The 12074-nt window shown below is 42.9% G+C and overlaps 1 protein-coding gene across 2 annotated transcripts in view; it reads left to right on the top strand.

Annotated features, from left to right (window-relative positions):
- Nucleotides 1-12074, top strand: part of LOC131537051 (uncharacterized) — a 35655-nt gene that overhangs the window by 5221 nt on the left and 18360 nt on the right. For both annotated transcript variants that reach the window (XM_058770290.1, XM_058770298.1), the window contains exons 2-14: nt 2708-2822; nt 2903-2979; nt 3090-3311; nt 3452-3543; nt 7710-7840; nt 7976-8103; nt 8614-8684; nt 8766-8890; nt 9086-9145; nt 9243-9348; nt 9444-9630; nt 9737-9900; nt 10740-10811. In XM_058770290.1, coding sequence (XP_058626273.1) covers nt 2708-2822; nt 2903-2979; nt 3090-3311; nt 3452-3543; nt 7710-7840; nt 7976-8103; nt 8614-8684; nt 8766-8890; nt 9086-9145; nt 9243-9348; nt 9444-9630; nt 9737-9900; nt 10740-10811 — 1550 coding nt within the window. The remainder of the gene's footprint in view (nt 1-2707; nt 2823-2902; nt 2980-3089; nt 3312-3451; nt 3544-7709; nt 7841-7975; nt 8104-8613; nt 8685-8765; nt 8891-9085; nt 9146-9242; nt 9349-9443; nt 9631-9736; nt 9901-10739; nt 10812-12074) is intronic.

Raw genomic sequence — 12074 nt, 5'->3', positions numbered from 1 at the left:
AATATTACATGACATGCTGATCCTTTAACAATGCATTGGTGCAAAAACGCACACCTTTTGGACAAATCTCGCAACACGATTCATCAACTGCTACAAATACTGCCTAAACAAAATACTGATTTTGTGTACTTTATTTACTGTACCAATAAATTGGCCTTTGAACTTAGCTTTATTGCATGGCAGAAAAAAAAAAAAAGCGTTACCTTGCCAAAGCACTGACAGAGCCCATTGATCTAATGGCGTCGATGAGCGCTCCAAATGCAAACATGCAACAATCAGGCAGCAATTCAGAGCACTCTGATCCAATGGCATACAGGCATCGTCAGATTGACAGTACTCTAGCCCAATGATGTTGGAGATCCAGTGGGGGCGGCAGTCATATTTCAGGGTGACCGTGCCACTCTTTATCACAACTCTGCTAAAATATAGTGCCAGTACGTGCGCTCATTGGCGCCCCTTCAGCTGGTGGCGCCCTAGGCGACCGCCTAGCTCGCCTATGCCTAGAAACGGTACTGTGTGGCGGTAGCGTACTTTAGGCCTATGTGTGTGTGTGTGTGTGTGTGTGTGAGGGAGAGAGAGAGAGAAAGCAGGAGAGGTGGACCAAGACAAGTGTAGGCTAGTGTCATCTAAATACGTAGCCTACATCCAAAACTTTTTAGCCTATTTAGCCTTTATCATATTTATAACGCTACGAATAGCTGTGCACATCAGTGACGGGATCGGCTGTAGCCTTTGTGCAGGTGGATAGGTGCCTCTTATTGAAAATGAACTACAGAGACTTGTGTTTTCCGCGACCTGAACAGCGCTTATGTCGAGCAGCTCACCGGGAATTCTCCCAAATTTTCAGATGGTCACTTGGCCTGTGCAGCTAGTAGCAGTTGATTCCCCTTTCCTTCCCTCTGCGCAACCGGCACAACCCCTTGCCGAATTTTGGAAAGGGAACAGTGTTTCTTTTCGCATATGCCTCAGACTATTAGGTATGATGGCCTCAGCTCTAATAGTCATTCCCTTGAGCAGACTATTTATGAGAGAGTTTCAACACTGGGTAGCCTCTCTGAGACTGGACCCGTTACAGCACTCCCGGAGGAGAGTGAGAGTGATGTCAGCGGCAGTCTTGGCACTGCGTCATTGGCGGCACCCATGCTTTCTGGTTCAAGGGGTACCTATGGGCGTTGTCCATGCCAGGAAGGTCATAACGACAAACGCGTCGTTTGGTATGCAAAGAAAAAAAAATGACTTTATTCAAATTTGTCTCCTTTTTTTCTTTTGCGCACAAAAAGTATTCTCGTAGCTTTGTAAAATTACAGTTGAACACCTGATGTCACATGGATTATTTTACCGATCTCCTTGCTACGTTTCTGGACCTTGATCTTGTAAGGACCCTTGTTGTCTATGGAGGGTCTGAGAGCTCTCAGATTCCATCTAAAATATCTTAATTTGTGTTCCAAAGATAAACCAAGGTCTTATGGGTTTGGAACAACATGAGGGTGAGTAATTAATAACAGAATGACAGAATGGTTTCTTTGGTTGGCAGGAGACTTTGAGACTGCTGGCAATACCGGAGTTAGGATATCCCATAATGAGACACCGAAACCTATGCTTGAAAGAAAACAATAGGTTACTTGTGTAACCCCAGTTCTCTGATTGCATTAAGTGAGGTGTCTCACCAGAACACCCTCCTTGCTGTGTGAAGCGAGGAAGAGGTGTGCTTGTTTTGAATGTCGCAATGACGTTGCGTCACTCCTTTTATACCAAGGCAGAGATACTCAAATCTGGCTCACAAGATCCACTTTCCTGCAGAGTTTAGCTATAACCCTAATAAAACACACCTGAGCATGCTAATCAATGTCTTCAGGATCATTAGAAAAACACAGGTAGGTGAGTTTGATCAGGATTAGAGCTGAACTCTGCAGGAAAGTGGATCTCGCGAGCCAGATTTGAGGATCACTGTACCAAGGGGAGGAAGCCACTCCCTGATGCAACGTCATGTCTGCAAGCCAATTGTGGCTGGCGTAATGCAATTGGGCTTCTGAGGAATACACTGAAGGAGTGCATCGCAGATCTACAATGGCCTTCATAATAATATTAATTATAATATTTCATGAATAATTATTAATCAAAGTTGCATTTATGCATGTTAGAAAATAAGTTGAATAAGGCTTTAGTCTGCCTTCTTACTCTCTAAGAAGCTGCTCTCATTGTGTGTGTGTGTGTGTGTGTGTAGTTAACCATACCTGATAAGGTTTAGGGCTGAGCCAGGCAACCTTGAAGTAAGATAAGTGTTTCTCTGCGTATGTGTGTTAGTATCTGTCTGTACAGGGAGATGCGGAGACAGCCCCAGGACGAAACGTTCATCTGCCGATGTCCAGCGTATCAGATACATCTTTGGAGAGACATAGCCTATTGCGCCTGACCTCTGATCACTTGTCACCAAAATAATCGTTAGAAGATATGCTTCTTGATCAGACAAATATCCACTTGCATCTTGAAAAGCGAATGTTTTGAAAAGTACCACACCACGTTTTTGTGCCATCTAGTGGTTTAGAGGAAAATAATATCAAAGACGCCTTTAGCCCAGTTGTACCCTACTGTATAATGTTTGTGACTTATTAATGAAATTAATTATCATTAGGGTATATAAGTGTTTATTTGTTCATTTATAGTCTGAAGAGAAGTTGAACTGATGAAAGTATTTTATTTATTCCAGAGCAACTACAGCTAAAGAATGACAGAATCAGACTGATTGTCTGTGGAGGAGATGGTGCAGTTCTTCTTTCTGATTCAGGAAAAGTTCTCATTGTGGACAAAGTTGCAGAGCACAAGTATGTGTAGACATAACAGTATAAGTGACCATAAATGATCATAACAGATATCTATCTGACAGATTGTCCTGTCTCTGCAGGCCTCTCAAAGGTCTGGATAACAGGCAGGTGATTCAGATCGCATGTGGAGACCATCATTCAATGGCACTAACCAACGGTATTCACAACTATTTCATCTGCCATTTTGATTTCATCTTTTGACATCTTATGATTGCCATGAATTGATTGAGTTTTGAGTGTAGATGTTCAGAGCTGTTGCTCTTTCAGATGGTCAGGTGTTCGTGTGGGGTGAGAACTCTCATGGTCAGCTGGGTTTGAGGAAAGATCATCCCAGCTCTCCGTCTGCTCAACATGTTCAGAGTCTGAGTGGGATCCCGCTGGCTCAGATCAGCGCTGGAGGAGACCACAGCTTTGTGTTGTCTCTCTCTGGAGTCGTGTTTGGATGGGGAAGGAACTCTGCTGGACAGCTGGGCCTCGGAGACACTACAGGTCTGATTATTTCTTCATGTAAAAGCTAAATCGGTCATAACATAAAAGTACATATAAATGTACAAAATTTTTCCAAAACTATATCAAAGCATGAATATGATGTATTTGAACGTGATGAATTTACTGTTTTTCCACAACAGATAGACATGTCCCAGCGGTTGTAAATAGTCTGAACCTGAAGAAAACTGTGTCCATCTCATGTGGAGCGGAACACACTGCCACTTTATCAAAGGTACAGTATTATTTTTTCTTAAATTATTATTATATTGTATTTTATAATTATAAAATGGGACATATTAAGCTATATGAAATATAAAATGTGTAAAAGACATACCATTGTATTGTAATGGATGGCTGGATGGAAACCGAGGAAGGTCGGTGACGCTGGAGAGTCAGCTGACCTCCAGGAAAGACTGGCGGGGTAACAGGGGCCAGCGACCCCTGTTGCAGCACTCGCAAGAGGGCACCAAGCAAGCTACAGAACCGAGAGGGGGGAGGATGAGAGGCTCACCAGGACAAATTCAATGGCAACGACAAGGACGGTGACACAGACACAGAGAAGGCTCAGACAAACCACCTTGACCGGGGAGGCACCGGAAGTGAAATGCAGGTGCGGAAGGATCTGCAAGGGCGTAAGAGGGCTCAAAATACACCAGAGCAAGTCTGTGTGTGGACAAGGATGGATGCATGTACACCGCTCAGATGAACCACTCCATAGTCCTAGTGATCTCTCAGTGCCGGCAATCCCACAAGATCACACAAGGAGAGCCTCCAATGCCATTCCAGAAAGCCCACCCCAGCCAACGAAGGAAAGAATCAAGTGGCCCAAAATGAGTGATGGGAAGGAGTGGTCCATGTTAGATAAAGATCTGGACAAAGTGCTCGGAGCGGTTCAAGCAGGATCAGTGGAAAGGAAGGTGGATTTACTGACAGCCATCACCTACAATGTGGCAAAGGAACGGAACAGTGCCAAGGAGAGAGAATAAAGCAAGACCAGAACAGCTGGACAACAGAAGAGAAAGAAAGATCAAACAACTTAGGAAGGAGATCAAAACCTTGCGGAAGCAATTCAAACTGGCAAGCACAGGAGAAAAGGAAGGAATAATAGAGCTGACAGCCAGCCTCTGTGAGCAGCTCATCAGAACAAGAAGAGCAGAGAGGTTCAAACAGAGGTGGAAGAAGCAGGAATCTGTTTATAAAGGACCCTTACTGCTTCACCAAATCACTTCTGGGGGAGGCGAAGTCTGGGACTCTAACAAGTTCCAAAGAGGAGGTGGAGCAGTCTGTTGAGGAGGCATTTAGTGACCCTACAAGAGACGATGCCCTTGAAGGAAATCATGGGCTTACTAACATCGACCCACCTACCACATGCCTCAGCACAGAGTGTCCATCATGGAGAGAGGTTCAAGAGGTAGTCAAGCGCGCAAGATCATCTTCTGCTCCAGGTCCCAGCGGTATACCATATAAAGTATACAAAAAATGCCCTAAACTCCTCCGAAGGCCGTGGAAGCTTATGCGGGTAATTTGGTCCAAGGGAACCATTCCAACAAGCTGGAGAAGGGCGGAAGGGTGCTTTGTGCCCAAAGAGCAGAGATCCACACAGATCAGCCAGTTCCAAACTTAGTTCCTACTTAGTGTGGAGGGAAAGATTTTCTTTGCTGTGCTTGCGAAGAGAATGAGCACTTACATGACCCAGGATGGATATATTAATACCTCTATCCAGAAGGGCGGTGTTGAAGGGTTCTCCGGGTGCTTGGAGCATACAGGAGTCCTCAGCCAACTCATCCATGAAGCGAAGGAGAAGAAAGGCAGCCTAACAGTAAGTCTGGCTTGACTTTGCAAATGCATATGGGTCTATTCCCCATAACTTGATCCAAGTTGCTTTGGACTACTACCACATCCCACATAACATTCAGAGCATGATCACCAGTTACCTGAGAGACATCAAGTTACGATTCCAGTCCACCAAGTTTACAACAAAGTGGCAGCCAGTGGAGAAGGGGATAGTGACAGGATGCACAATCTCTCCCATCTTGTTCATCATGGGAATGAACCTGATCATCACAGCAGCGAGTACAAAGTCAACAGGGCCGAAGACCGCAGCAGGATGTCAATAGCCAGCAATCAGGGCATTCATGGATGATCTTACCGTGATAACGCCAACTCACGTGCAGGCAAGATGGGTTCTGACAGAACTGGATCGCATGGCCACTTGGGCAAAGATGGTCTTTAAGCCCAAGAAATCAAGGAGCCTGGTGATCCAAAAGGGTAAAACAACTGGAAGGTTCAAGCTACTTGTTCAAGGGGAACTGATCCCGAACATCCAGGGGAACCCAATTAGATGCCTTGGAAAGTGGTATAATGATTCCCTGTCAGACAAGAACAGCATCTCCAGCACCGGAAAACAAGTTGAAGAATGGCTGATGAAGATTCACAAAGTCTGGCCTGCCTGGGAAATACAAGTGCTGGATCTACCAACATGGCCTGCTCCCACGACTCATGTGGCTTCTCACAGTATATGAGGTGCTCCTATTCACTGTTGGAAGAAATGGAGAGGAAGTTCAACAAGCACCTTAGAAGATGGTTTGGAATACCCCCGAGCTTTACATCCTTGGGGTTCTACATAAGGTCGGGCCAGCTCCAGCTTCCACTGTCATCAGTGGTGGAGGAGTTTAAAGTCTCCAAGTGCAGACTGTCCCTGACATATAGGGGCTCTCGAGACCAACTCACCAGGGAAGCAGGAGTCAGAAGATCTGGCCGTAAGTAGGCCGCCAGCACGACAATTAACCAGGCAGAATGTTCTCTTGGGACCAAAGACATCATCGGAAACCCTTGCACTGGAAGACAGGGTCTAGGAACAGTACATTTCCAGCAGTGGTCAAAGTCCACCCTTAGGGAGAAGAGAACCATGATCCAGGATGAAGTCCGAAACCTTGAGGAAGAAGGGAGAAGAGCAAAATCCATCGAGCTTGCAACTCAAGGCGCCTGGACAAGGTGGAACCTCCCCAAGAGAACAATCGGTAACACTTTATTTCGATAGTTTACTTTAGACATTCTACTAACAGTAAGTAACTTTGCAAGTACATGTCAACTAGCAGTCATTAGAGTATTAGTAGACTGTCTGCTTAATATCTTCTAACACCTTATTTTGATGGGTCCACAACATACAACATACTGACTATAAGAAACTTTGCAAGTATATGTCAACTTATTCTACTAACCCTAAACCTACCCTAACAGTCTACTCTGGGAGTATGTAAACATGTAGTTACAAATTAATGAGAATTAGCTGACATGTAGTTGACATGTAGTTACAAAGTTACTTATAGTTAGTAGAATGTCTAAAGAGGACTATCGAAATAAAGTGTAACTGAACAATCACATGGAGTGAACTGTGGCAGGCTGGAGCCCTTCCGTATATCCTTTCTACTCTGAGCAGTGTATGACACCTTACCAACCCCAGTCAATTTGCACAGGTGGGGGAGGAGGGAGGACCCACTGTGCAGGTTGTGTGGTGGGAAAAGAACAATGGCGCACATTCTGTCAGGGTGTAAGATCGCATTGACACAGGGGAGATACAGGTGGTGCCATGACAAGGTGTTGGCAGTGCTCGCAGACATTCTGGAACAGGAAAGGAGAAAGAAACAACCAGCCAAAGCAAGACCACTGCTGAGCACCATCGCCTTTGTGAAAGAGAGCCAAAGACCTGCTGTCCACAGCCAAGCCAGGCAGAATCTCTTGCAGTCAGCCCAGGGATGGGAAATGGAGGTTGACCTTGGGAGGAAACTCCACTTCCCCGAGGCGGTACTGTCTACAACTCTAAGGCCCGACATCATTATATGGTCTCCAGAGGGAAAGAAGATCATGCTGGTGGAGTTGACGGTACCGTGGGAGGAGGGCTGTGAGGAAGCTGCAGAGAGGAAAAAAGGCAAATACCAGCAACTTGTCCAAGACAGCCGGGACAAGGAGTGGACAACATGGCTGATGACGGTGGAAGTCGGATGTCGAGGATTCCCAGCTCAATCTGTGTCGAATCTATTGACAAAAGTTGGACTGAGAGGCCACTTGAGGAAAGCAGCCATTCGTAGGCTGGGAGAAGCGTCAGAGAGAGCCTCCTGTTGGCTCTGGCACAATAGTGCACAAGAGGGAGGGCACAAGCTGGAAGCCTGGAGGAGAGGGGCAGTGACCTGGCCAGTCACTGCTGACCCGCCAACTGGAGCATGTTGTGGTTAAGGGTCGAAACACCCAGAGAAGTTTGGGGACCACCTGACGACCTCTCTTCCAGGCCAAGGCTTCATCCATTAGAAATGGGTGTATGTTAGCATTGCAGATGTATTATACAACTGTAAGCCAGCATAATATCTGTAATAGATGTTGATGTCATGGTTGTATCATTAGGGCGGCACAGTGTTCACATTCGGATCCGGAGGTTCTGGTCAGCTTGGGCACAACTCATTTAGAGATGAACATCATCCGCGGGTGGTTGCTGAACTGTGGGGCTCTGAAGTGTCACAGGTCACATGTGGGAGGTAAAGATTGTTCATAAGCTTTATTAGCAATAAGCGTCTCAGAGCAATAGTCCAGATTTCTTTCCTCACATGGTTAACAGGTCTGATGTATGAGTTCAGCTCAGTAATTAGGCATTTGATTCTTTTTTCATTAAGACATTACACACTCGTATCAGTCGTATCGTCAAAGCTGATCTACTCATTTGGATGTGGGATGCAAGGGCAGCTGGGAAACAGAGAAATGATCACACAGTCTGTGCCTTTCCCTGTGGATCTGACAATTGGTAATCAAATCGGCAAACAGTAGTGAACTATTTTTACTTTACTCAAGTAAATTTAAAAAATATCTGTACTTTATCAGAGTGTTTTATGTTGGAATACTTTTACTTCACTACAATCCAAAGCATAATGTCATAACTTTTTTATGAAATGTAGTGCAACAAAAAGTGTTGTTTTTTTACCTTTAATACTTAAGAACATTAAAAATGTAGTACTTTCTTGTACTCGAGTAAAACCTAGAATTACTTTTACTCAAGTAAAAGTAAGCACTAGATTTCCAATATAATTAATATGAAACGTAGTGCAGTAAAAAGTACAATATTATGCTTTCGAAAACTTTTACTTCGCAACATTCCAAAGAAAAACACTCTGATAAAGTAGACACTTGAAAAAGTAACTTTTAAAGAGTAAAAATACTTAACTACTGTCCACCTGTCTTTTAGCAATTTTGTTTTGAATAATTTTATATTCATGATGTTGCTCAGAACTCTAAACTAATTATTTGTTGCACACAGAATGTAATCATGAATATATGATTGAAAAACTCATTGCTGGGGAGAAACATTCCTTTGCCTTGTTTTTCAAAGTAAGATATTTTCATTCACAAACAGTTTAACGGTTAAACTAATAGTGCACAGAGTACTTTCTTCTTTTTTGCAATTTGTAGAAACTTGGGGATGAGTTTGAGCAGCCCAAATCCAATCCAAGCAGAGAGATTTTGACATTAAATGACAGAATGATTGACCGATGGCTGTCCGGAAGTGATGCAAATTCATTGAAAGTCATTAAGAAGTAAGTGTTTTACTTTTTTATACACAATGCTTCCACAGACATTATTTAGGAACCTAAGTTTTTCTAAATGTCCATGTCATTTAAAATAGTAAGTGAACCATGAAATTTGAGGTAATGAATTATGGACACGGTAATGAATAGTAATACACTACAAAATGATGATTTACAGTAAAATGATTGTTTTGTTATTTACAGGGATATAAACACTGTGTTTTCCTCTCCTGCCTCTTTAAATGGAAGTTTTCTCAAAATAAGGTAGCTCATATTTAGGTGGTTTTGTAATCCTAGTAATCTCTCTTTTCTTTGCCTAAAATATGTCCTCTACTCTTTATGTAAATGTATGTTTTTGTAGTCGTGATGAACATTATCAGACGTCTGAAGAGCATTGTGGTTTGGATTTTGATCTGGTTAAAACATCCTTTGCAAAGTTATCAGAGAATAAAAGCTTGATATCAGAGGTAATGATCAATCCAACATTTAAAAAAAATTACATTTTGACCAATACAATTCATTTCATGTTTTTTTTGTTTTGTTTTGTTTTTTTGTACCCCAGGTAATAATGGTGGTTGAACAGATGCTGCATTCTCTGAATCCAAATCCAGTTGGTGTGGAAGCTCTGAGAGTTTATCTTCTCCTCCCTGAACTCATCAGACATCTCAAGAAACAACAAAGAACTAAACTCACTGAAGCTCTGGCCTCCAAAATCCTTCAGCTGGATCCTGATGCTCTCAAGGTGTTAGGTAAAGCTGGAAGACATTCACATTCTTTGTGTTGTTGTTGTATTTGTCTAAGTGTGTTATTTAGTATTATTTTGTCTTAAGTATTTTTGTTATGTTATATTGTCAGAGACGTACTGGTCCAAACTCCCTGATGACCGTCTCCAGAACTTGGTGGATTTATTTCAAAAAGTGTCTGCCATGTTAATTGACAGGATTGCTTCTGAAGATATAAACTGGGACATACCGAAACGCCTGCAGAATCTTGTGCAGATCCTTCATATGGTCTATAAGGTGCCTTTGTTACACATTATATAATAAGACAAAATTAAAAATTTAAGGGCTTTTTACATAGTACCAGGCCACTGTGAGGTGTAATTTCATTAACATACAAGTCTCCTGGTTAATCTGGTTTCCATTTTGGCAATCCCAATGAGAATGATGTCTCTCCAGAACCAAAATGGCCATTTTACCTGAGTTTCCAAAATCACGAAGGCCAGCCCCTTAATAGTCCCAATGGATTAGAATAATTTTAGTTTATTAGCTTTAAATTTACTTGTATCACAGAATACAGTATTTTTACAGTGATCAGGATTGCAAGAAAAGTTTGCTGTCTGCTACTATATGTATTACGTAAAGGATTAGTTCACTTTCAGAATAAACATTTCCTGATAATTTACTCACCTCTACGTCATCCAAGATGTTCATGTCTTTCTTTCTTCAGTCAAAAAGAAATTAAGGTTTTTGAGGAAAACATTCCAGGATTTTTCTCAGTGTTGTGGACTTCAATAGTGGCTAACAGGTGGAAGGTCCAAATTGCAGTTTCAATGCAGCTTCATTTGGCCATACATGATCACAGCTGAGGAGGCTAAGGGTCTTTTCTAGCGAAACGATTGGTCATTTTCTAAAAAAAAAAAAAAAATACAAATGTATATACTTTTTAACCACAAATGTTCCAGAAAAATCCTGGAATGTTTTCCTCATAAACCTTTTCTTTCAACTGAAAAAAGAAAGACATGAACATCTTGGATGACATGAGTTGAGTAAATTATCAGGAAATTTTTATTCTGAAAGTGAACTAATTCTTTAATGTAATTTCATATACAAAATACATTTGTGTTTCTATTGTGAAGGTCTGCTGCAGTACCAACAGAATCATAAAGAGCGATTTCATCATCCATGAGATCAATGATCTGCTAGATGTGGTGAGAACCAAAAATTTAAAAATTGTTTCTAGTGGTTAACAAAAATGGGAACAGGGTGGTAAAAGGATGGCATAATCGTCTAAATTATTTATTGTAGATGTTAGGGCTGGGTAATTTTCTGATTTTATAGATTCATTCAAATGTAGTGTTTTGAAATGTTGTCATGCATGCAGCGTTTGTGAACAGCAGTAAGTCCTAGTTGAATTGCATATCCTGAATGGACATACCTTTAGCCCAAGCCCAAAATGATGCCTGAGTCCTCTCGGATTGGGCATGAATCTCAATTGGGCAGTCAACCACCCGGAAATTATAAGCCAACCAAATTGCCTCCATTATCAAGTGTGAAAATCTATGTTTAGACACAGACTGGACCTTCTCCACACCCACAAAGCATACTAACAGTTGCTCTGACATACGAAAATCACTGGTTATGTCAGTATAAGCACATAATGCGTGCACGGGGCACAGGGAGCTTCTCCCACATGCTTCACCAGAAGCTGGGTCAGAAGGATGAAAAGATTGTAGCGTTATAGCCTGGGCTCTGAACGCTGTTGAGAGCACTTTAGACGTGTAGCCATGACTTGGCATAATCTTTAACATACAATTGGACAGGGGGAAGTCATGGCCTAATGGTTAGAGAGTTGGACTCGTAACCTAAAGGCAGGAATTGTAGGTGGGGGGAGTGAATGTACAGCGCTCTCTCTGCCCTCAATACCACGACTGAGGTTCCCTTGAGCAAGGCACCGAACCCCCAACTGCTCCCCGGGCGCCGCAGCATAAATGGCTGCCCACTGCTCCGGGTGTGTGTTCACGGTGTGTGTGTACTTTAGATGGGTTAAATGCAGAGCACAAATTCCGAGTATGGGTAACCATACTTGGCCACATGTCACGTCACTTCACTTATTGTCTGGGTCAAACTGCATACAAGCACTCGCTAGCACAATCAGTAGTGCCGTCTTAAACAAAAGCACTCTCAAGTCGCTTGTTTAAGCTGGCTTGAAATGCATGTCTGGCAGTGCTTTCCAATTAAAGTGTAAAGGTGCCTTGTTGAGGGGACCCTTGCCTTCACTCTCATGTCCAGCACTCTTTGCAAAACAGTCAGCAGGCTTCTTCTGCACTGACCTGCCATATATGCAGGTCCCATAGTTCCGGTCTAGGGTGCCAAATAGTGCCCCTCACTTGAGACAGGAGGTCCCTCCTCAATGGGATCGGCCATGGGGGGTTAACAATAGATTCACCAACTCTGGAAAGCATGGCTGGTTG

This window comes from Onychostoma macrolepis, chromosome 01 (assembly GCF_012432095.1).
Source record: "Onychostoma macrolepis isolate SWU-2019 chromosome 01, ASM1243209v1, whole genome shotgun sequence".
NCBI classification, from domain to species: domain Eukaryota; kingdom Metazoa; phylum Chordata; class Actinopteri; order Cypriniformes; family Cyprinidae; genus Onychostoma; species Onychostoma macrolepis.
Note: the sequence above shows the minus strand (reverse complement) of the source record. Positions and strands in the feature narration are given on the sequence as shown.